The 24948-nt window shown below is 53.0% G+C and overlaps 4 protein-coding genes and 3 pseudogenes across 4 annotated transcripts; 1 reads left to right on the forward strand and 6 right to left on the reverse strand.

Moving 5' to 3' along the window:
* Positions 1-1307: 1307 nt before the first annotated feature.
* SAPIO_CDS9089 (uncharacterized protein) lies at positions 1308-5128 on the reverse strand (the record flags this gene model as incomplete). Its single annotated transcript, XM_016790576.1, has 5 exons — positions 1308-1347; positions 1419-1489; positions 1629-1742; positions 1824-2390; positions 2450-5128. 5 exons carry the CDS (start codon positions 5126-5128, stop codon positions 1308-1310), a joined length of 3471 nt encoding a protein of 1156 aa, XP_016639879.1.
* A 2920-nt stretch (positions 5129-8048) lies between these two features.
* Positions 8049-9491, reverse strand: SAPIO_CDS9090 (annotated as a pseudogene; the record flags this gene model as incomplete).
* A 1316-nt stretch (positions 9492-10807) lies between these two features.
* SAPIO_CDS9091 lies at positions 10808-12025 on the reverse strand (annotated as a pseudogene; the record flags this gene model as incomplete).
* Positions 12026-17004: 4979 nt separating this feature from the next.
* On the forward strand, positions 17005-18539 carry SAPIO_CDS9092 (GPI mannosyltransferase 2; the record flags this gene model as incomplete). The annotated part of the gene is made up of 2 exons (XM_016790577.1): positions 17005-17975; positions 18146-18539. The coding sequence occupies 2 exons, from the start codon at positions 17005-17007 to the stop codon at positions 18537-18539; spliced, it is 1365 nt and encodes a 454-aa protein (XP_016639880.1).
* A 717-nt stretch (positions 18540-19256) lies between these two features.
* Positions 19257-20757, reverse strand: SAPIO_CDS9093 (Serine/threonine-protein phosphatase 2A activator 1; the record flags this gene model as incomplete). The annotated part of the gene is made up of 3 exons (XM_016790578.1): positions 19257-19577; positions 19655-20006; positions 20075-20757. 3 exons carry the CDS (start codon positions 20755-20757, stop codon positions 19257-19259), a joined length of 1356 nt encoding a protein of 451 aa, XP_016639881.1.
* Positions 20758-21317: 560 nt separating this feature from the next.
* SAPIO_CDS9094 lies at positions 21318-21911 on the reverse strand (annotated as a pseudogene; the record flags this gene model as incomplete).
* Positions 21912-23114: 1203 nt separating this feature from the next.
* SAPIO_CDS9095 (uncharacterized protein) lies at positions 23115-24106 on the reverse strand (the record flags this gene model as incomplete). The annotated part of the gene is made up of 4 exons (XM_016790579.1): positions 23115-23398; positions 23474-23605; positions 23678-23881; positions 24094-24106. The coding sequence occupies 4 exons, from the start codon at positions 24104-24106 to the stop codon at positions 23115-23117; spliced, it is 633 nt and encodes a 210-aa protein (XP_016639882.1).
* Positions 24107-24948: the final 842 nt, after the last annotated feature.

Raw genomic sequence — 24948 nt, forward strand, 5'->3', positions numbered from 1 at the left:
AGTCCCCTTCCCCCCAGATTGGGGTAATGGGGCCAAGAATTGGGGAATGATGAGGGGGCGCCAACACGAAAGGGCAAGGCAATCCCTCCCGTGCATGCAGCTACACTACAGCAGCAAGTCCGGGGTCTTTCGGCAGATGCTAGAAGCTTTGCCACTTGACAGTACCAAGTAGTACGTACAAACACAAATCTTCGAAAAAGACAGATCAGAATTGTCATGTCCATATTATCACGTCCATATTATATCTAGGACGGATCAATTCCTCGCTGCGGAAAATAACCCACGTGGTTGTGCACCTGTGCACCTGTCAAGACTGAAGGCTGTCCGTCCTTCTTCCAATATCTGGGCTCTGTCCATGTCAATGATGCTCGATAGACTTGGAACCGTCCAATACGAACCGGTAGTTTCGTAGTTTCATGATGGGAGGAAAAAGTCCCCGAGTCACAGTCACATCACATCCAGGTCCAGACATCATTTGTCAACGGACGAGCCATTAGTATCCTTGCAGCATTGTAGTTCTTCTACCCGCAGAAATACACCCATAAAAAGCATTCTTTGAAGAGTGAGCGGGTTGAGTCGGGAAAAGGGACAAAAAGTCAAAAACTGACAAAAATTGAAGGGGCCGTTCCGGGGATTGAACCCGGGGCCTCGCGCAATTAAGCCGGAAGGTTAAATCAGCCAATGACTGTTCACCATTTTCAGAAACCCAAAGCGCGAATCATACCACTAGACCAAACGGCCGCTTGTTAGTTTCTCCGTCTGCTTATTTGGTACTATACACCTATCACAGCCATCAGTCATCCTAAACGAAACGGATTTTTCGAGATATCCCAAGCGCAATATGGTACCATTATCCTAACGACAACAAAGACGGACAAAGATATTTGATGCACGTCCAGAACTTAGAACAGGTCCAATAAATTAGATATCCCAAAGGTTATATCAACATCAAGAACAGGGTATCGTCGAATCCCATCCCCGCCAAACTCATCCACAAATCAAACTACAAAACAACGACAATGCACTCGGGGAACGAGAACCAAAAGAGACAAGAAAGAAAAAAAAAAAATCAATCTCCCCATGGGAAAAATAAACAACTCTGCCACAAAACTTCGATAGACTCTTTTCGACCCTCGATAGCTTTCATCAAGTGGATGGGTGGGTGATAAATACGACAGAGCCGCAATATTACAAAAAGATTATAACGACAAGAGAGAAACCAAACAACCCAAGACGCAAAGTTAGGAGTCGACGTCGCATAAGAGAAATCGCAAGGGAGTGGGGAAAACGCAGACAATCATCACGCATTAAGCCGACTGCGTAATGTCCGTGATCGAGTTGAGCATCCTGTGTAGCGCATTAGTAAACCGCGTTTCCCCAAGAACACACGTCCCCTTCTGGTCATCGTCGACACTCACTCTCGGTTACGCTCCCTGATATCCGCCTCGACCGAGTCCATCTGCTTGGCAGTCACCCTAGCTTTTGCCAGCTATAAAAACCAATAATAGTCAGCAAAACATAGCCCAAACAAGACACCCCTGTGTAAATAGAGACAACCGTGCGTGACGGATGTCGCTACACTAGGTTCAAAGAAAAGAAGGGAGGCATCAAGCAAGGGGCCCTCGCACCGAAGCTAATGCTGCCGATGAATAGTCGTTTTCCTCACCTTCGGCAGCCGCCGTCTCGTTCTCGGCGTCAGCATCGGTGTCGCTCTTATCCTTTGATGTCGCGGCAGCATTGGCCTGTACGCGCATCATCTCATCGTCAGCAACTCTCGATCAAGCACAAGAGGACACAGAGGAGGAATATTGTTCGTTACGCACCTTGGCTTCGGCAATTTCCGCATCCTTGACCTTGAGTTGCGCCTGGAGCTCTTCCACAGCCTTCTCCTTCTCGCCAATCTTCTTCTCCTTCTCCTCGATCTGCTTCTCCTTCTCCTCAACCGTCTTCTCCAACGCCTCAATCTTCTTCTCCACCTCCTCAAGCTTCTCCTGCAGCTCTTTAGTCTTCTTCTGCTCCGTCTCAATGAGCTCCGTCATCGTATGGTGCATATCCTCAAAGTCCGCCTTGGCCGTCTTGGCCTTGGCCTCGGCGTCCAGCCTGTGAGCCTCAAGCTCCTTCTGCGCCACTTCGACGTCCGACTTGAGGTCCGCGAGCTCCGCCTTGCTGGCCTCGAGCTGCTTCTCGTACGTTTCCTTCTGGGTCTCTAGCTCGACCTTGAGGGCGTCGAGTTCTGTCGTGTCGGGCTTCGCGTTCCGGGCGGCGTCGAGGTCGGCTTGAGCTGTTGCGCGCTCCATCTTCTCGTTCGCGAGTTGCTGGCCGAGCTCCTCCACATCGGCTTGCACCTTAGCTAGAGTTTCCTTGGTCGATTCGAGCTCATCAATGGCAGTCTTTGTTTCTCACATGTTAGCAAAAATCAGCCACTAATCTGCGACTGCGGCTAACTTACCTTGTACTTGCTGCTGTGCTCGTCCGTAAGAGCACCAATCCGCGCCTCATGCTCAGCGGTCAAGTCATCGAAGGCCTTCGCTTGCGTATCTTTAAGAATGGCAATCGTCTCAGCGTGCGAAGCAGAGTCCTCAGCAGACTGCTTCTTAAGCGCATCGATCGCCTCGGCGTTCACCGAAATCAACTTCTCAACCTCCGTGGCGTGCGAGGCCTCGAGTTCCTTCTTCGCGGCTTCTACCGCGGCAACGAGGTCGGCCTGCGCCTTCTCGACCTCAGCCTTGGCCGCCTCGAGGTCCTTCTTCAAGTTCTCAATCTCGGCGCCGTGCGCGCTGGCGCCCGACTCAATCTGGGCCTTGGCGACCTCAAGATCCTTCTTCAGCTGCTCAATTTCGGCAACCTGGGCACTGCTGGACGCGGCGGCTTCAGCCTTGAGAGCCTCGGAGCTCGAGATGGCAGCCTCGAGTTCCTTCTTCAAACCCTCAACCTCAGTAGCGTGGGCGCTGTCCCCAGCCTCCCTGACCTTGGCAAGCTCCTGCTCGTGAGCAGCGAAGATGCCCTGCTTCTCCTCCTCGATCTCCCTCTGGAGGTCCTCGACGATCTTGGCGTGAGAAGCGCCGAGCGCCTCGAGTTCCTTGGTAAGCGCAGCCTCGCTTTCGCTCCTGAGCACCTCAATCTGCTTCGCGTGGCTCGCCTTCAGCTGGTCTATCGTGGACTCCAGCTCGCCCGCGGCCGTATGCCTAGCGCTGTGGAGCTCCTCGGCGTGGCTGGCGCGGAGGGCGGCCAGATCTCTCTGGAACTCCTCCTCTCGCGCCTCGAGGGCGGCGACGGCGGCTTCGTGCTCTTTCTTGGCAGCTTCGAGTGCGAGACTGTGGCTCTCAACGACCGCAGCATGGTTCTCGGTCAGGTCGTTGTGCTTAGCCTCTAGCTCCTGGAACTTCCGCTTGAAGAAGGCGTCTCCACGGAGGCTCTCGATCTCGTCTTCGTAGTCCTGCGAAACCTGCTTCAGCTGCTCCTCGTGCTTCCTCAGGACCTCCTTGAGGGCCTCGTCCTTGGCGACGCTCTCCTGCTGGATGGTGGCAGCCTTCTCCTCCAAGGCGGTTATCTTTTCCAGAGACGCGTCAAGTTCAGACTTGGCACGGCTCAATTGGGATTCAAAGTCCGCAAGGCTGGCCCTGACATCCTCCAACTCCGCCGTCTTGGCCTGGACTTGAGCCTCAGCAGTCTCGCTAGCCTTCTGCGCAGCATCAACCTTGGCGGTAAGCTCCGAAACTTGAGCCTCGAGAGCGGCAACCGTCGAGCCAAGCTGCTCACCAGCAGCTGCAATAGAAGCAGCGTGATCAGCCTCCAGCGTCGCTTGGGAAGCAGTCAACTCGTCAATCTTGTTCTGGAGCTCGGCAAGAGCTGCCTCATGACTAGCCTTCAGAGCCGTGATGGCCTGCTCGCTCTCAGAGGAGTTGGAGGAAATCCTCTCCAGCTCAGCGGTATGCTTAGCTTCGAGCACCTCGATTTCCCTCAGGCGCTCCTCAACAGCCTTGTTGAGGGCAGCCTGAGATTCGCCCAGTTTCTCGGCATGGGCGGCCTCAAGGGTCTCGATTGTCTGCTTCAGGGAGACGAGTTCAGCTTCCACCGCCTCCTTGGAAGCAACAATGTCGTTGTATTGAGCCCTTTGCTGCTCCAGCTCGGCCTCGACGGCCTGCGCCCTCTCACTTGCGGCAGCAACCTGTCCCTCGAGGTCTGCGACGGCAGTCTCATGCTCGGCCTTCAAGCCGTCAATCTCGACGGTGTGCTCTTCAGCGGCCTTGGCACCAGCCTCCTCGTTTTGGGCGGCTTGTCCCAGCTCGGTGACCCTGTCCTCCGCTGTCTGGACCTTGGTCTTGAGTGATTCTATTTCGGCCTCCTTCTCAGCTAGCTTAGCCTTAAGCTCCTCGAGCTCCTTGCTAGATACGGCGGCACCGCTAGCAGAGGAACGAGACACGGGTCTCGCAGCAGAGGGGGCGGCAGTGGTACTTCCACTGGCGAGTGATAGCCTCTTCCTTGCCTCGGCAACAACGCCGGTCGAAGCGGTGGAACGGGTTCTCGTGGCACTCGTCGGGGCGGCGCTCGAGGAGGCAGCGGTCCTCGAAGACGTCGAGCTGGTAGCAGTTCGTGGGGATGCGGCAGCAGCGGTTCCGGCAGCAGCCCGCCTGGCAGTGCTGGCAGCGGATGGGGCTGTAGCCGTTCCTGTCCTTCGCTCCGTGGTCCTTCCGGGGGAGGAGGAGCTCAGCGAAGAGCCAGAAACAGTCGAGGTGCGACGGGCGCTGGACGTGAGGGTCCGCTTGTGGCTCTCATCCTCGGAGGCAGAGATGGAGGCCCGCGATCGGTGGGTAGCGGTAGACGAGACGCTGGCAGCTGCTGTGCGGCGGACAGTGGACGACACGGGAGGTCGGGTTGGAGGCTTGCTGAGCCCACCGGTAGCACGGGCGGCGGAGGACGCTGTCGTCTTAGTGGCTGCCGAGGCGGTCACTGGGCGGCGGGCTGTGGTCGGCTTCGTGGCAGAACCCGATGTTGCCGTCCTCGTCTTGCTGACACCGTTGGCGGCGGATGGAGGTGAGGAGGGGACCTGACTAGGTTCGGCGGGAGCCGAGGCGGCAGGGGCAGCGTCGCCGTGGGAGACGACCTCAAAGCTCTCGTTGTCGGCCATAATGTCTACCTTGAATAGAGTATATCACAGTATTAATCGGGAGTGGTGCAACTAAACAAGTACGGCTAGAGACCACGCGAAAGGTTAGTTAAAGCCCCTCTAATGATCTCCCGTCACGGATGGCCCGGTCGAGTTTGCCCTTAGCGGCAGATGAATGGTAAACGTATAAGCTCGAAATACTTGTCGCGTCGTTCTAGGGACAGGTTGAGAATTGTGTAGGAGAATACCACCGTCTCACTTTGCGCGGAGGAACATCAATGGTGGATATCTAGAGACACCGCCAAGGAGGGACAGAAGGGGTTTTTGCTGGCGCTTACCACTTCAGATATTTCCCAAAGAAGCTCTCCTTGACAAAAAGAGCTACGATTAAAAGGAAGGCTGAATGACAACGAACACGACGAAAAACGGTGCTGAACAAACAGGACGAAAAGGCGTTCGGTGGAAAGTCGACAAGATCGGACGATAAAAAATGGACTCGTGGGGTCGTCGATTGGAAAAGGGCCCCTGAGTAAATGACACGCTCCAACGAAGTCGGTCGAGCAAGCTCAGTAAGACAGACACGTCGTTCAAACGATAGAGAACACGGTGCTCTCTCCCTGAGACTAGAGAGTCAACGGGTTATGCGGCGGGTTAATTCTTCTAAACGTTGGTCCCTCGTATGAATCTCGTGGTGTTTTCGACTTCCTTTTTGCGCAGATTTTCTTGGAGAAGTGGATAAGGGGGGAGGATTCGAAAAATTGGCTTCTTGGTTCCGGGCCGAGCATGAGGGATGGATACTATGGATACTACGCGAGGGACCGCCTTCCTTGGAGATTGGCACTTCCAGGTTGCGGATTGGTAGCTGGCCGTATTGAGCCTAGCCTGGGTCCTAGCACCCACTTTAGTCAGGCCGGCCAACCAGGAGTCTTCATTGCGGTGGTGACACTCTAATCACACCGCAAGAGGTACCGGTACTCAAGGTTTGTATGTACTAATTTGCACGAGGGACCACGCAGCAAAGTGCCTGGACACGGCGAACCACCAGCATGAGTACGAGGAACGAAGTATCAACGTGTCTGATCACGGGGCAGCCTCAAGACTGCTTACCTGCATCAATCAATCAACCAACAATTCTGGAGCCCGTGTTCTGGTACTTCGTCCTAGAGCAACAGCTCCCCTGGACGGAGCATCGTATGGCGTGGTTGTCCAGCTTTCTTGGTGCCGCAAGACACCAAACAAGCTGATCGCAGCTTGCGAAAACAATCATTGAAGCTAATGCGTGCTCCCCAATTCTATCGAAGAAACGCCACCCTCCTGTCGAGATGGAGTCTGGCGTCCCAACTTTCATCTGATGTCCCATCCTAGACTCCGTACCGCTACATCAATGCCCACCTGAGTCCGCAGTCCTGCACAACCTGCCTCGCAGATCCCTGGACACCCACGAATTCCCACGAATTCCCACGAATTCCCATGCTCCTCTGTAATTGGGTACGAAGGCCCCCAAACCTTGCGCGAAACCAAAAAAACCATGCGCGTCAAAGAGCCTTTGGGAACATGGATGCAATCAATTTAGCTTCCCCCCAAAAGAGCAAGCAAGACCCCTTCAGAAGACCCTTCATCCCAGCCTCTTAGCAGACAAACTTATAAAAGTATTACCCCGTGCTCGCCGTTGCAAAGAAGCAATGACGCATAATACCCGTTTTAGACTACCACTCACCTCCGACACGGTCTCACAGTTTGCCGACCTCTCAAAGCAAGGTAGGTTCCCAAGCAACGTCGATGCGGATCTGCGCTTGGTCCATGCTTGGAAACTTGGGAGGGAAACCTCCCCTCCCCCTACCCCATGGTTAAGCTCTGAAGTCTGGTTGACAATCAAGAAAAAATAGCTCCCTGAGTTTGTCCATCACGGGATATCACCTGGTATTATAGGCCTCCTGAAACGAGATGGTATAATAATCCTTCGTCATCATCCCGGAGGCGGTGTAAGGTAAGAAGAGCTCGGTCTGGGTCAGTGAGCTGTCACTTTATTGTTCAGGCCTGAGAATAGTCGCACCGTTTCCCAGGAAATTGACGTGAGATCCACCCTCGTCTTCGATTAGCAGCAGGGGGGAATGGGAGCTATGGGACGAGTTTCACGAGAGTCTTTCCAAGGTGAGGTGGGAAGAGAGAAGAAAAGAAGAAAAGATCAATTGACGACAACATTGAAGGACCAATTTCAAATTGATTCAAACTGGGAGCTTTGCCCCCTCTCAGGAGCATATGGTGTTGCATCAATCCTAAGGTTTCAGGCCTCTCCGGATCTCTTAATTCCCAGAGAGGCGAGCCAGACCAAACATTTGATATCCTCGATTGCTGAGTCAACCTCAACCTCACCTCGTCCGTCTGTCCTGTCCGTCCCTGTATCCCACCACAATAGACTTAGATGCGATAGATGGCGGAGCGGCTGTAATTATTTCATATGAGGCAGCCCGAATCCTATCGTCAGAGAGGAAAGGAATCGGGAACAGGGGAAAGAAAAAAAGGAAGGAAAAATATGGATAATGGGAATGCGATTACCCTTGGTCGATTTTGAATACACGCTTAGTAGCAACTTTGAAAATTAAGAGGGTTAAGAAGTACAATTGGCCAGAGTAGAGTCTCTCATTACTACTGGTATTATTGAAGTCATGCATCATCTTGATTGAAGTCTTGTTCCAAACCCTTCCCATAAAACTCCAGTGTCCATTGAACTCCCCAACGCTCCGAACCACCTTCAATATCTATACACCCAAAAGGAGCTCGTGAGCTTGAAAAATCTCTCTCATCGCCACCTCAACAACAGAGATGTGCGTGCGCAGTTCCTTCTCGTCTCGCGTCAGGTCGGCCGCCACGCCAACCTCCCGATATCCACCTGTTAGCCAGCCATGGGAAACTGCCCTCATGTGTTTCGACGATGATAGTATCACCTTCCTGTATTAGGGTCGAGCCGGTTGGTAGAAGAGACACAGAGCTCCTCATGCGAAGTAGAGGAATCGAAGCTCGGTTCTTGCGCATTACCCGCGACACGTGGTTGGACAGGCGAGGAGACGCTATAACTGGCCGTCGTCGATGTTATCGCGGTGGCCGTGACAATACGCGTGGGGCTGCTTTCCTTGCTAAAAGTGGAATCGGGAGGAAGGGAAAAGGCCGATCGCGGGGCGGTGATAGTACTTCTAGGAGTGATCGCGGAACCTGGCCTTCGAGTGGCGGCATCGCCGCCGTTTGCCCTCCGCGCCATCTTCTCCCTCATCTGAGCTCTTCGGTCCACTCGTGTGAAGGATACCACTGGTATAGAGGGGTTCGATTTTGCGGCAGGAGGCTTCTCGTTGCTGGGGTTGTTGCGGGCATCTGACGGCGCTGATGTTGAGCGAGATAGTCCTTCGTCTCGCACAGAACCATCCTGAGATGGCGCACGACTTGACGTGCTCGCGTGTCGATCTGGCGAATTAGAAGTTGTCATAGGTCTGACCTTCTCGGTCCCGACTGGGTCACTAGGGGTAATGGACTGCGGGTTGGGTTGCATGCCAAGCGGCTTCTCAGCCTCTGGCCCCTCAGAATCTCGGGATTGTTCACGGGTTAGTAGTCTCTCTTGCGCTGCGATCGCGTTGAGTCCCCCTGACACCCTCTGCACAAAGCCTTCCATAGCCTCTACCATCCTGTACCTCGGCCCCAACGAGACCTCAAACTCTCCTCCGTCAAGATTACCATCTTTGACCATATCCCCGGCTACGAGGTTGAGTTTCACGATCCACACCGACACCTTCGTAAGGATGTTCAAAGTCGATTTCGTAAACGTCCCCGTCTTCCTGCCAAGTTCCGTCGCCGCATCCACGATCGCCTTGGCGATAGCCACGCACATAGGAATATGTAGCGTCCTGAGCTCCGTCTCTCTCACGACCGCAGTTTCCTCGGTATGCGCAGCATGGCAGACTTCATCGACGAGGGACTCAATTTCCTCGAAGACCCGCTTGTAGTACTCTGCCCGCTCACGGAAATGAGCCGTTTGCGCCGAGAGGTTCGGTACATGGGAGACATGGTTGGCGAAGTTCCGTCGAAGGTATTTTAGGTATTTCCAGAGCTTTCTTCCGAGGTGCGTGCTGGGGCACTGAGTTAGGAGGATGGCCAACCAGTCGCCTTGGCCCATGAGACCTTCGACGGGATCGAAGCAGGAGATCTCAAAGGCTACCAGGCTTTGGGTTTCTGGGTCTGGGAGCTGGTCGAAGATTGTAAGAGTTTCATCTGGTATGGGGGCCTCGGGCGTGACTGGTCGTCTGGCCATGTCCCGATGGCCATCACCTAACTGGCTGGTCTGAGCAGTTGGGTTCACAGCGGTGTTTCCGCTGCCAGAGTGTTGGGCGGACGGCATTGAGGTATCTTCTGAGTGGAAGCAACCCAACTGTGGTATCTGGAGGCAATGGGCTTAATGTGTTTGGAAATTGATATTTGTCTGTGAGAAGCCACAAGATGGATTAACAAGATGGAAAAAGCGGGATCTTGATTGGAGATTGATAAGAGAAGGACTTACTCTTCTTGGGGGCTAGAGATTCATTCTAAGCAGGCGAAGGGGCAAGAGAGTGTGAATGTTGAACACAGCAATGGAGAAAATTAGCTCCACGACTGCTCAAAGACTCTCATGATAATAAGAGTTGGTATTTTTCACAATGAGTTCTGTTTGCCCCAAACATGGGCCAATTCATTCATCCTCGCCCTCGACAGAAATGGATATACCCTTGGGAGCTCCTTCCTCGCTGTGTCCTTTTATAGGGAGGGCATTGGATAGTCAGGGTATCAACACTGAGGCCAGGGGATATTCAACTTGCCCATATGAAACTTCAGCTTGGCTCGATCCAGGGATGTGATGCACCCCATGCTGCAGGAAAGTGTACCGTCTTGAGGTTAAATTTCGGTCTCCAGCTGAAAAGCTTCTTACAGTGTAATTAGATCCATCAATACTGTACACCGGCAGTTGCGTTCCAGCTCTGAGGGAGTAGGAACGACTTACACCTCAACTTCTGATGAACTACTTCTGACATTTCCAACAAACTTGGAAGGTGTGACTTCAAGCTAGACATCTACGACTCCCCTCGTCTCTCTGGTCTCTGCACATCTTAGGATTCCACCGCTTCTGGTCCCAATTACAGTTCCTCCTATGCGACGACACTCTGCGCACCAGAAACGCCCAAGTTTCCTACCAGACTCTTTTTTTCTCCAGTACCTTCCATCCGATTTTAGGATAGCTGCACAAACACCGCAGGTACTGCAAAGTTGATCACCAAGACTGGAACTCGGAAGTAGCTCAGACTGAAATTCGCCTATCGAGGCCTTCATATATCTATCATCTTCAAGCGAAGGAGATATCTAATATGAGAAAAGCGGAAAAAAAGGCTTTTATCTTCCCACCGTCTCTTCACGAGACACCATTGCTTCCACCATATTGTACAACAAAAAGGTTATCGTTTCATGACATGGTTCTCGTTTCCAATTTCAACAGTTGTCCCTAGACACCGAGCACCCAAAAAAGGTATATACACCCAAGAAAAAAATGAACAAAGAAAAAAAGGTGGTTATGTCGTGAAGCTCATGTTCCCCCTCTGACATGAGCCTCGAAAAGGAGAGTAAAACAAGGGGGGAGAAGAATAAGATATTGCATCCAGTCTGGATATATAAACGTTGTGGCGGCGGTCACCTCTCAGGTTCGCCCTTCTTAAACCCCAACGCCTTTTTAATCCTCGTATACAGCTTCACCTTCGCAGGCGGCTCAGCAACCCCATCCCCAAAGCCGTCATCCGGCATCGTCATTGACTTCCTCTTCTCCGGCGGCGCTGCCATCCTCCGGCGCATAAACGCCGCCCCCGTAGACGAAGCCCGTTTCATCTCGGTAGTGGTCATTTGCTGTTGCGGTGGTTGCGATTGCATGGTGGAAGACGGTGAGATCGAAACGGCCGGTGAGGGGGGCACCGCGGTTGGTTGGCATGTTCCGCAGCCGTTGCTCTGGGGTGTTGGCGCGCGCACGGGAGGTAACGGCGTCGATACCCTTCGTGAGCGGGTTAATTGTTGGGTGGGTAAGCTAGTCGTCGAGGGAGGCGCTATCATATTGGGACAGTTTCTTGGCGTCGCTGAGATGATGCCGAGCTGCTGGAGGGATATCCACATCGCAGAAACGGTGATAAATGTGCGCGTGCGCTGGTCGACGGGAAGAATCGTTCTTTCCGAGGTTCGTTCTTCGAGTGGGATAGGAGATGCGCCGTTGGCGTCGAAGGAGTAAGGCCGAGTAGGGGGGTGTCTTGCGGAGGAGTGGGGAGATACGGTAGTGTAGTGGTTGAGAACCTCAAGCGTAGATTGCGTGAGGGTTCCCATGATGGGATGTCGTCTCGACGTCGGGTCGATGATGCTAAAGGTAAATTTATAATGTTCCTCATCTTCGAATGCGATCCTCCTCTTAACCCACCGCGCTGTTATGGCGCGTCCCTCTTCGTTTATGTGAACGAACTCGTAGGATCCATTGGGCAGTATACTTGCGGTCCAGATCGACCCATCGGCAAGGACAACATCGGTGCATCCAAAGCCAGATGTAAGTCGCGGACTAATAACGGCAAGCAGTTCCCTGCTGCCAAGAGGGTCATTATTATCATCATCGGACCCTTCCGAATCGTAATCCTCGCTCTCCGCGATAATTACATCATCGGGCCCGAGATGGCTCCCGAGGCCGAGAAGCCTAGGAAACCGCTTCGAGAGGCGCGTACCGATTAAAGAGCCTCGGAGAACACTCGACGACAAGGCATCGAAGGCGGGTTTTGGCCGCGGCTCCGTAAGCTGCTGGAGTTGAAGGAGGAGCTTCGGGCGCACGTGGATGAAACGGCGGTGTTTATATCCGGGAGGCTGCGCAACCAGATATCGCATGGCTGACCTCGGGGTCCTCCTCTTCTTTCTCCCGTGGAAAAGCAACGTGGAATTCCCGTCACTGAGTTCGGAGTATGCACTCTCGTCTTCGCTATGGACTGCCCAGTTAACGGTTGGTGACCGTACGTCGGATCGAGGCTGCACGCTTGGTTCCCTTGGTTCCCTTAGTTCCCTTGGCTCGTCTGCATCGGACTCCGGTTCCGCGAATCTCACAACATGCTGACTTCTAGAAAAGGATTCCGATTTGGGTCGGGGTCGGAAAGCTCGCACTTCTGGTGTGGGGGTTCCGGGTGATTCTATAAAAGATTCCGGCCTGGAGGAGGATGATGATGCTTGGCCTTTGGCGTTGGGTTCTTCGTCTTGGAATGAGAGGCGTCGTGGGGTTGAGTAGGTTGTGTTAGTTTCGTGATCCGACATCTGTCGAAGAGCGGATCTCAAATAAGGTATCCGTAATGGTGGACGGTTTTGCGGTGGCGGCGATGAATATTCGTGGCCATGCAGACTGGCCCCAGAGTGAAGGAACATTGTCGTGGCGAATGCCTCTTAAACATTCGCGAAAGGCAGACTGGATAGGTACTTCATAGCACCAGTGTCTAGCCGATGCTTCCGGACCGGATATGGAATTCAAAAAAAAAGAGCCCAGGCCGTTTTGGGTCGGAGGATCGGGGAAAAGAAAAAAGAAGAAAAAAGAAAAAAAGAAAAAGAAAAGAAAAAAAAAATGACCGAGCGTTCAGGAGCAGGCGGGGCGGGCTGCGATGATGGCCGGTGGTGCTATCACGAGTTGGAATTGGAATCGGCGAGTTGGGTCGATCCAGGATAAGACACTGCTGCAGGTGTAGGTGGAGGACAGTCGGTCAGTGGGGTGGGGGACAAGACCTTGCAGGGCTAGCAATGGATATGCAGCGGGTTGGGATGGGATGATGGGTTGGGTTGGGCTAGTTAGCCCAAACGGACAATCTACAATACGCGGTTCCCGAGGAGGCTCGTGAAGAAAGTGGGTAGAAAGGTGAGCAAACGGCGACTAGAAACGGTGTGTGTGCCAAGGCTCACTAGGGGCGGTGGGTAAGAAACAAGAAACCGAAGCCGAGGGAAACGACAGAAAAGGTGTGCGCAAGGGGATTGGCAACAAGCGACAGCCTTATTTTGATATGCCGAAAATGAAACCAAAGTCGTCCTGTCAGATGGATATGATAGACCCGCAGGTTTCAATAGAAGGGGTTCTCCCAACGATGACACTCGTCGGGAAGCCCGGGTAGGCTAAGATGGTGTTAAGACGTGAATGGCAAGGTGTGAGAAGGCGGGGAGACCATGTAATGTGCAGCCAGGTTGAAGTCCGATGTGAGCCGCGACGGGGAATTTGGTGCCCGACTCTCCGAGGCGGAAGGGGAGACGGAGAGACTTCAAGATGCGCGATCAATGATTTTGAGAAAAAAAGAGATGACAGTAACCAGTATTATAGTGCCAAAGGAGCCTTCGAAGGTTCAAGGGTTGTGGCGGTCAGAGAAAAGAAGGTTGGGCTGAGGGCAACCTGATGTACAGCTGTACCCCTGTAAGCTGTATGTAGGCTTCGATCAATCCAAGCGCTAATCGGTCGATAGAGCTGCGCTTCTTTGCATCCAAGGATCCAAGGAGGGCAGGTCTAGGTCAGTAGAGAGAAGCGGAGAGGAGAGTTGAGCACAAAGCGAGAAATACGAGTACGATGAGGATTGTCTTGGATTTGACGTGGGGGCTGTCCTTGGATGGGCAAACAGCACTGGTCAAGGCGAGGTCGTGTGCGTATGTGCTTGTGCTTCTGCGTGCTCTTTCTCTCCTTTAAACTGGCCCTCGTGTCGCTGGGGTAATTATTTTGCTTTGCGCGTCTTCTTCGGATAGTCTCCCGGGATTTGTTCAATTGGACCCAGCCGAGTGGAACCTATTGATCCTGCTTGCTCTTTCTGCCTCTTATTTTGGACGGTCGCGATGCGTCTGCGTGCAAATGTGATACTTGATGTTTGGAGGATGGAAAGAGGCAAAGAGACGAGAAGGGGGGCAACCTTGAGCAGCCGACCCTATTTGAGGCTCCCTTTTTCTGTGTGACGATAAGCTTATCCCCTTATTTCTCTATTTTTGCCGTGACAACTCCCAAAAGAGGAGGGAAGGTGACCCGGAACGGGGGTGGCTATGGTGGTACGGCTGCGACTCTCCCTTCGACAGGAGATGGGTGGTTGCGTTGCTGACCAGTGACGACCAGTGACAGGCTTGGTGGTCAGGAAAGCTGGGGAGACGGGCGGACGGGTGGAAATTGTTGGTTCCGGTCAGGGATAGGGCTGCAAACTCCGTGATTCCTCGTAAGATCGGTGGCGACACCGCAGTAGAACATGCAGGAGTGAGAGCTAGCACTAAAGTGCTGCCTGATTATCCCGGAATAATCGCTGTGGTTGTAATAGAAACGGGTAGTATGATACGAAGATGGAGGGGCGGGAGTACGAAGTACTTCTGGGCGGACGTGCAATGCGAAGTACGAGAATGGGAGGACAATAGACACTGGAGTCGTCGAGAGCTCCAGAGCTCACTCGAGAAGCAAACCCGAATGCGACTGGAGCCTGCCAATGGACTTGGACTAGGATCAGGATTGGGACTGGAACTGGGACCAGCCACGTGGAATGGGAAGCTGCATCACAAACTGCTTTGGCTAAACAGGATCTTACACCGCAGCAGGAAACGAAGACATGTTTGGGCTCTTTTAAAGGAGAAGATCACGATCACAAAGAAATTCTGTCGGGCCAAGAGACCATGACGTTCTCGAGCACACTCTAATCGCAGACCTAGATTTACCTAGATTTACTTAGATTTACCTCTATTACTAAATGCCACCGGGCGTATTATTCAACTTCCCGAGGCCGCTGTTAAATAAACTTTTTGAAGCTTCTAGCCTCTGATCCATTTGGGAAATCGGCACCGAGGGATCTGGAATTCTGGTAGCTGGTAGCTGGTAGCTAAGAGTAGCTAATACTGATTACGAGGGAATGGGTAACCCCGATCCGCACTCTCTTTCGCACGTCTCTCGGCCACAGCGAAGGCGCGAAGACTGCTATTGTGGTGTTTGGCACCCACTCTTTTTTCGCTAGCCGCCAGACCGCCTGGCTTTGGCGCCGAAGGAGGAATTTGATGTCCCAACGATTTGATTTCATGTCTACGAATTAAGTCCGTAGAATTGGCTCGTTCAATTCATAATAGGGAGGCAGAGTTTACATTGACCATTCTAACAGCAGTCTCGTACGAGTCATGTTGCCTCGACTACGCTATTCCATCGACCTGCCCCAGGTGAGAGATGTGAAATTCTGTTGCCTGCTGTATCGTACTGTTTGCTGTAGCATCATGTGGGTTAGCAGTTGAGGGCATTCTAAACGCAATTCCACAAGAAGGCGGTCGGCGCTGCGGGTTGAATCGATTCCGCTGGTGGATGCTTCCGCAACAGCTGATTAGTCGTTCCCTGCTGTGGGCCACCGCCTGATGGAGACGAGCGAGAGGGCAAACTAGTCGGGACACGTCTATCGTCAAATACGTGGTGGACCAGGCCAGGCTTAGCGTAGACGTGGGATTAATTGAGATGCGGGAGTATCTGCGCATCTGGTTGCAGGGGCCTTTAAGGTAACCTCGACGATCATCAACGCATTGCAGCCGCCAAGGGCCTTTGAGAACTTTGTTTACAGGCGAGTACGAGTAGTAGGTTATATGAGACGAGGATATCATTTCGGATTCCATGGCTCCCGGAGCAGGCCAGACCCCCCTCGGCCGTATTGATCGTGTGCGCTCGAGAGATACAATGATACTTTACCCTTCGTAACAAGGGCTTGGCGCGGATGTCCTGCACGCACTTTGCCAAGAGATTCGGTACAACGGCACTCACCGTGAGGATTAAGATCATGTTCTGATTGATGACGCAGTTCAGCGCCGTTTTTAATATTGCTGGGGACCCAGGACAGAACAGGATAAGCTCCACCACAAGCTAGTCCTGCCAGGGCCTGGGGGGACTGGGCCGACGAAGTGGGAAGAAACAATGGAACATTGAAGCAAAAGGCTCTGCAGGCACTTGATTCATGGACACTACTGAGGTACAAAGTGTGACTCCGTCCCTTCGCGGTTTATTCGCAGACAGCTGGCGATTTCTCGGCCTGCATGCATCGGAAACGGACATCGAAATGCACCTATCCGCGGACTCCATGTCCGAGTATTCGGATTAAGATTTTGTTTCAACGGGCCATGGGTCCTGATCAAATTCGTTTTCCGAACCACAATTATTCGTACAACATATTCTTCGGAGCCGAGGCACTCCACGCTGTGGGGTTTTTGCTAGTTTCTTCTCTGCTCTTATTCTCTGCAAACCGGGAAAATAAGGTCATCTCTCGGGCGAGGCTACGCATAGAGCAGATCTCCACCAGGGTTCCGCAGGTGGAACTTTTAGCCTCGTATACCGAAAAAAAAGGAGCAAAAAAAGATGAAAAAAGTTTGACCGGTTGAGTTGATTATTCCAAATCCTGCGGAATTCCATTTCCTACGATCCGTCCCGACTTCTGTGGAGATCGAACTCGCATCAAGTCGACTCGAACTCGGAATTTTGGTTAGACGGAACTTGCCGTCCCTGCAAGGCAATTCGCAATTTGGCATGTGCAACTGCAACTGAGAAGTCGCGGTCGCGTACTTCTAATTTCGAACCTCACCAACGGGTAACGGTGGACGCTCGAGGCATACCTGCCCGCGACGGAGGATAGACCAAGTGAGATCAATTGATCCGGCCAATTCTCTTCTCGTGACTCTAATTAACTCACACTACTCCTCCACGACCGACACATTTTCGCCTAATTTCCGGATTTCCCGAGCTTTACGTGTCGACAGCGCCCGCCCTAGATGGGCAGAAGCCCAGAGCTACGAAATAGACGAGACCCTGCATACACCAGAGCTCTCCAAGAAATCGATCAAGCTCCCCGGAGAAGATCGCCATGGCCAAGTCTCAACAGGGCACGTCCACCAGCGACAGGACGATCCTCCTCGGGGTCTTCGTCGCCTGGAAAGCCTTCCTCCTCGCCATCGCCCTGGGCAGCTCCACTACCCCATCATATGACACCTCCACGTCTCTAGCGCTCAACCTCCCACCCGACCATGTCGCCGCCGCCGCCGCCTCCTCAGCTTCCCTCCTCCCACCTTCGCCGAGCTTAACTGACATCATCGCAGCCCGACTCACCCGCTGGGACGCCATCTACTTCACCCAGTCGGCGAACCGCGGCTACGTCTTCGAGCAAGAGTGGGCCTTCGGCGCTGGCCTGCCCTTCCTAGTGTCCAGGGTCGTCCTCCCGTTGGCATCTCGCCTCGGCCTAGGGCCCCATGGGCAGCTCACCGTGAAGTCGGCGGCCCTAGCTGCCATCGCCGTGTCTCATTTGAGTCACCTACTCACAGTGTTCCTCCTCTATTCCCTAGTCCGACGCCTCCTCCCCGGCCGCGGGAACCTTGCTCTGACTACAAGCTTACTACACGTACTATCCCCAGCCGGCCTCTTCCTCTCCGCACCCTACGCCGAGTCCCTTTTCGCCTGTCTCTCGTTCGCGGGCTACCTCGTCTATGTGTCATCGGAGGGAGGATCTGCGGTCCGCCATGGTCTGGGCCTAATTATCTCGGGCGCCTTGCTCGGCCTCGCCACAACATGTAGAACCAACGGCATCCTCAACGGCATCATCTTCGTCGTCGAGCTACTAGCCACCCTTCACGTGTTTGCGCGCTCGCCGCGGCTTACCAACGCTTTTACCGTGACTTCTACCATCGTCGGCGGGGTCCTCGTCGGGCTGGGGAGTGTGGCACCCCAGATCGTCGCTTATTTGCGCTACTGTTCCGAAGCATCCGGCGACGGCGGGCTGAAGAGACCCTGGTGCACGAAGCTGGTCCCTAGCATCTATGACTTTGTGCAAGAACAGTACTGGTACGTTTCTTCTCTTTGAACCCGCTAAAACACTTACCTTTCCCCCACCACCACCACCCACCTTCATCCCGACTAGCTCCGAAAAGGGGATTAGATTTACCTAGAACCAAAAAGTCTGTTTCTAGCTAAGGAAAAAGGATGGGACCCTTAACATACATACTTTCTTTTAGGAATTGCGGCTTCCTCCGTTACTGGACCCTGGGAAACCTCCCACTCTTCCTTCTAGCTCTGCCCATGCTTGGTCTCATGCTCACCTCTTCCTACACCACCATTGTGCCCATGATACCATCCGTCATCACCGATCTGCGATCCACTACACCCTCTACCCGTCTCCTCTTGTCCTTATCTGTCGGCCAGGGTCTGCTCGCCCTACTGGCCTTCACAAACTATCACGTCCAGGTCATCACGCGCCTCGCTTCTGCCTACCCTATATGGTACATCTGGGTAGCTCGCTCCCTCCAGAGCAAATCCCGCAGTAGCCCCCCCCGCAACATTGTTATGTACATGGTCCTCTACGCCTCCGTTCAAGGTGTCCTCTTCGCGTCCTTCTTACCTCCAGCTTAAAAAAGAAATGCTCGGGGTTTTAAGCACCACGTCTGAAATTATAGAATAGACTATGTCTTTTGTAACAATACAGATATGCATAAGAATACACTTCCTGTAAATTTCCTAATTCCCACGCTGTGGCGGTCAAGTTTACGGGAAGCTTTCTCACTCGGCCCACCGCTGATCATATTCGGGCATGAGCAGTTTCCCTTTAAGGCCGAGGCGGCGCTTATCGGTCCCCGGTGGTCCCCGCCTCCCATGTACCCGGGGATTCCTTAAACGCCCAGCATTAAGGTAGGATAAGGGTTACCAAGGGAATGGTAGGCGTCATAATGGGGTGGGTTTCCCCCGGGGATGCCCCCCTTTTCTTCGGACCTCTCCATACCTTCAGCTTGAATTTGTAATTTTTCACGGTTGCTTATGCTTCCAATGAGGTAGCTTAGGTGAGCTAAACGCCAGAATAAATCGACGAAAAGAAAAAAATCAAATCGCGTCACATTATACTCTCCATCGTTTTCTTGGCCAAGTTTTAGCTTCGCTAGTCTGTTGAGATTTGTTTGGTTGTTCATGATACTCGTTCACATTCATATCTTATGACTAGTCCCTTTTAGAGCCCATCCTAGGCACCCCCTCCTCTTTGAGAAATCCTAATCCGAAGAACCCGGAATCGAAGTCCTTCCATTTGCTTCTCCCCTGCCCCCCACTAGCATTTCAGCTTTTTTTATTTCTAATCTTTTACGCAGGGCCGCCTCTCGGTGGGCCTCTTGCCGGCCCGGGCCGTTGTGTTACTCCGCCCGGGGGAATCCGCGAGTACGGAATCCCAGGACCCGTAGGCCGAGGCATTCCACCGGCTTGGGCCCAAGGGGCTCCGGTTAATCCCATACCCCCCGAAGGTAATGGACAAGCCATGGCCGTAGGCTGGTTGGCCATGTGCACGGATTGAATTGGGATAGAGGCCTCGGGGTCTTCGTCGAAGGAGAATAGGGAGCCGAAGGGGAAATGTTGGACGACGGGGAACTTTGATAGAACTTCTGCGTTAAACATTTTGATCATACCCTATATTTTTCGAGAGAAATTAGCAAATCGGACATTGAAGAAAGGGGATGCCTTGTACTTAAGTGAAGGATACATACCTTGTTAATCTTTCCCCATCCGTCCTGGACCCCAGAGACGTCAAAAAGAATAGGACTGTGTTCCCAAAATGGGCCCTTCTTCACGTCGTTGATGAATCCAATAGCCGAGAAATACAAGTTCCTCTCACGCTCGCGCTCCACGACATCGGATTTGACGACATCTCCAGTCTTGGGAGCGCCTCTGACGGACCCTTCAAGGGGCATGGGCTCGTCGTCGGTAATCGGCCGTGTAAGCTGCGCGGAGCCAAAAATGTACGGGAGGAACGAATGGTCGTCGAGACCCCAGACGCCGTGAGATCCTGCGGGTTCCAAGGTGTAGGTGAGGATGACACGCCTGATGACGTGAAGGTAACTAAGATGAAGATTAGCCATGCTCCCGTGTATATATTCCAGGGAAAGGGGGAGAATAAGGACACATACGGCTCAAGGACGCCAAGAACTAAGCTCCTTTCTAGATCTCCTCCTTCTTTACCATCCTTGAAAGCGCCAAGTTTCCAAAGACACCCCAAAAAGGCCAGGAAATTCAACTCATGCCCCGTCCCATAATCCAATCTCTGCTCACTCCCAAATCCTCCCAAGAAGTACGCCCGCAACTCATCCCTCGGCCCCGCCTTCCCCCCCTCCCCATCAAAAGAAGACGAAGAAGAAGGAAAGCTCAACACCGCCTCGTCAATAAACTCATCCATCAACGCATCAGTCCTCTCCTCCACCAACTTATGCCACTTCCTAAAGCTCACATTCCCGAACCGTCTCGGGCCGGGATCTGGCGGTGCCTCCTCCACCATAGCCTCCACTTTCTTCAATAAGCCCCTTAGCCCCTTCACGGACGCCGGTAGAGACGACTCCGCCAGGGTGTCGAGCGTCCACGTCCTTGCCGTTTCGCGCCTCGCGGGGCCGGGCATTTTCCGGGGACACATGGCCCTGTTTAGTTGCATGATGAAGATGCCGATATCTCTGTAGGCTTTTGAGACTAAGAATGTTTCTACGTCGGGCCCTTCGTTGATCCGTTTGGAGGGCTTGGTGAATGTGTGGGGGGTGGTGGGGTCGAGGACTGCGAGGGTGGGAAAGGATGCCGCCTGGCGGGGTGGTGCTGGAGGCTCCATATTTCGATTAAGAATGGGGTTATATGACGGATATTGGGTATGAAAACAAAAATGCAGTGGGTATCTGAGGATATCGTCTTGTTTCTTAATTTTCTGATGATGTTTGATGTTGATGTAGTTGCTTCCTATATCGGCTGAGATGATGTTGGAAGTGTTGGAAGTGGGATGGGATGAATGAGACGAGGCTTAGTCATCGTGAGATGCACTTCTTTCACCTTCGCGCTCAACCTCAACCCTGAGGGGTCATACAATACATGAATACTCGGTAAATCTTTAAAAAATGAATTTCAAGGACGTTTATTTCAATTTTTATTCGTGTTCTACTCTAGATTCAAAACTCCAGGGCGAAGCAAATAATTCCGTGAGAAAGTAAAAGGACAATCTGCCCCTTCCATCTCCTGAGAGCAGCCGTTTCCTATATGGCCCAGGTTATCTCTCCAACCTCAAGAGCCAGTCTCCCTATCCTATTATCCTAACAGCTATCCGCGGAAGCGTTATATCTCCTGTGAGATGAAACCATAGTTCTCTCTCGAATATGGGAATTATTCCACTCCCAGAACTCAAGAGTCGCGAGCTCTCAAAGTATAAACCTGATCCACAGCCAAGCTCGTCGAAAGCCGATAGCTCCTCACCATCCCCTCATGATCAATCAAATCAATAAGAATAGTATCCATCGTCTTCCTCGCCCTCTCCCCAGAATTCAGCCCAGTCGTCTCCGTGATGCTAATGACCAACGGAGCGTGGTTCTTGATGAGCACATCCGCACCAGCCCTCCTCACCAATGCATTATTATTACCAGCCCTTGCAGTCTTTCTATGCTTTGCCTTTTCCTGTTGGCGGTTAGACCGGTTCGTAACGCGCGGGGCCGGTCGCTTCGTGTTCCGGTTTGGCGAGGAGGAGGCTGAGGCGGCAGGCTGCTCGGTGTCCGTCATGTTGAGGATGTTGAAGTTGATGGTCGGTTTGTCCGTGGAGGGGAGGATGCCTGTGACGCTGGAGATCATCCGAGAGATGGTGCTCATGGTACTGTTTCCGGGTGGGGTGTACCTGGCTGCTGAGTTGACTACCTCGAGGGCGGTGTCGTCGACGTCTTCTTCCTGTTTCACGCGGGACCGGTTGTTGGTCGAGTGGCGCAAGAGTTTATTGTGTGAAGACATGGTGGACTTCGTAGGCGAGTAGGTCAAGAGATGGGGCAAGCTCAGAAGTAGTGGGAGGCCGTAGATGTTGTCGAACTAAGGAGCGCATGTGGGTGCCTGTGCGGTAAGGATTGAGAGAGTGAGAACTCGAGATCCCAGCTTCGAGGACGGTACCGTGAGACCCTTATATATATTCGCCATGCAAACGCCAGCTCTAGAATCGAAAGAACTCATAGGCATCGATGTGAAGTATCAGGATGCTGATGTGCCTAGCCGTCGAAACGGGCTCAAACGAGGCAGCGTTGAGTCGATAGACATCTCGCTCTTTCGAATATATAGGAATGCCATCCCTTACCCTGCTGCTGGAGCTTTCTGAACCCAGGGGCAGAAATGGATCGAATTTGAAGACAGGCACGCCCCCTCGAATATATTCCAGATCGCTGCCCTGCCTCACATGTCTCTCCCCTTCGATGATGATACGCCGCCCCTCCCCATCAAGCAAACTCTTCCATGTCCATCCTTGAAAGAGAAATTCGCAAACGCGGAAAGACAAAGAAGGCTCATTATCCTAAGCCTAGATTGGTTGTCTACGCCGACCTGGCCAAGACATAAAAGCAAAGACAACTGACGGCTAGACTAATACGCCTTGGCATCTCCCAGCAGCGTGGTGCCCTCCCGGAGACAGGGATGGACAGTGCCGAGAGATCCGGTTCCCCAAGCTTTTAGGATGCCAAGCGTTGCCGGTGCGGGACCTTGCAGGACTGAAATGCAAGCCGTATAAGACGTCCCCTACAACGCCGAGAAACAACACGCAACCTTGATCCCCATATTTTACTTATTGTTGGTTGACTGAGGCTACTTCAGAGATGCGTCTGAATTGAATGTAGTTTGATTCTTCTTCAAACTATGCATAATGAAAGTGGTCTGAATAAGGTGAGGGAAACTCCTGCCAACTATCCCCCCTGCCTCTCCATCTTCCGTCTCCCGCCCTGAATTCTCACCTGGGTATTATCAAAATCCAACTTCACCAAAAAAAAAAAAAAAAAAAAAAAAAACCAACAAATTTGGAAAAAAAGAAGCAATAACGTCCACCGGCACTACCAGACAGAAAAGTCTCTGCAACCCCCAAGCCATTCCCCCCCGATTTCCCAGACAAATCGTTCACATCGTCCGCTGGGTTAGGCATCATATCATGTTCGTGAAGGCATTAAACCAGCAGTAAGCTTAGGAAGTGGTGGCGGCAGCTGGGGCAGCAGGCGCAGCCTCCGCCTTTGGCTCCTCCTTGGGAGCCTCAGCAGCGGGAGCAGGAGTTTCGGCGGCCGCAGGGGCTGGCGCAGCGGCAGGGGCAGGAGCGGCAGCGGGGGCGGGGGCAGCCTCGGCAGCAGGAGCCTCAGTAGGAGCAGCGGGAGCAGCAGGAGCAGCAGCGGGGGCTTCCTTAGGAGCTTCGGTAGCAGCGGCTGGCTCCGCAGGCTTAGCAGCCTCCGGTGCAGGGGCGGCCTCAGCAGCAGCTGCATCAATAACATGTTAGCAGATCATCATTCGGCCTCTATCCTCGAATTCGACGTCTTGGGAGCATTGTATACCGGGAGCGGCTGCGGGCTCGGCAGCAGGAGCGGCGGTTGTGGCAGCAGCAGGCTCAGCCGCAGCGGGGGCCTCCTTGGGAGCTTCAGCAGCAGGGGCGGCAGCAGCAGCAGCAGCAGGAGGAGCTTCGGCACCTATGATATCCATTTATGTTAACCAAAAAGATCTCTCAGGCGTATTGGCCGTTAAGGCGGTACGGCACGAACCGGGAGCAGGAGCAGGAGCAGTAGCAGGAGCGGCGGCGGGGGCGGCCTCGGTCTTAGTAGGCTCGGTAGCAGCAGGAGTAGTCGTCGTGGCAGCCGGTCCGGCGGGCTGGGCCTCCGCGGGCTTGGCCTCCGCGGGCTTGGCAGGCTTCTTCTTCTTGAAGACGGTCTTGAACTTGCCGACCAAGTTGTCGAGGGCGTCGAGAGCTGTGGGAAGACACAATGACGTATTAGCAGGACTGTGCACTGCGGACGGGCAGTTCTTGGCGCACTCGGGGTGATAGCAAAATGCAGGTGGAAGTATCATGAATGCAGAGGCGAAAAAAACACGGCGAGCTCTGAAGGTGATGAGAATGTCCAGTGCAGGCGGTGGAATGAGGGATAAAATCTCGGGGGGGTCATTGATGGCGTCAACTTACGAATTCCAGGCATGGCGGCGGCGGTGTCGAGATGGAGCTGGGGGGGTTAGGCGTCAATTCAATCGAATTAAGTCGTCGGCGACGGGATGGATGAGATGGGCAGAAGGTGTTGAAACTGATGGTTTGTCAAGTTGGAAAGAAAGCTTGAGGACAATCACAAGATGTGGTGGTTTATTGGAGAGAATAGTCCAGGGGAGGAGAGGACAAGGGGCGCTCAGAGAAGAAGGTCCTTGGATGATATTGGGAGACGGCAGAAGGTGACAGCAATGACAAGGGGGGGATGACAAGGTTAAGCAAAGGGAGGGGCCAGTTTGGGTTTCGGACACGACTTTGTACTCTCCTACATACGAAGTACTGGTATTGTTACTGCAAATTTTGTATGGGCAGGTTCAAAGTTGCGTCGATGATCAATGTACAATTACAATTTATACTGAACGGCCAGAACCAATTTAATCCTCTCTAATTATGTCGAGGGCGCACAGCATGGTACCTGCGGGAGGCAGCATATTTAGCATCATGATCACTGTTTAGGGGCCGACCAGACCCAGGCTAGAGGTCTACTCCGTAGAGGTCTGGAACTTCTCTCCGCATCTGGTAAAGATCAAGACTACACTACTTCATACTTGTCCACCTTTTATCCTCTCATCTCATTTTGATTCGATCTATGCTAGCGAACAGATTGGCTCTCAATGCATTAGTCTAGGAGTGAACATCCATCTATTGACTCATGACTCCTGGCTCCCTCTCCAATATCAACTCATGAGACTGCGGAGGTATGACATCAAATCAATCAATGTGCTCCCAGATGTACTCCCAGCGGGCTCCGCCACTCCTTGTTCCATTGCACCACCGGCA

Source organism: Scedosporium apiospermum, assembly GCF_000732125.1.
Source record: "Scedosporium apiospermum strain IHEM 14462 chromosome Unknown SEQ_SAPIO_0132, whole genome shotgun sequence".
Classification (NCBI taxonomy): domain Eukaryota; kingdom Fungi; phylum Ascomycota; class Sordariomycetes; order Microascales; family Microascaceae; genus Scedosporium; species Scedosporium apiospermum.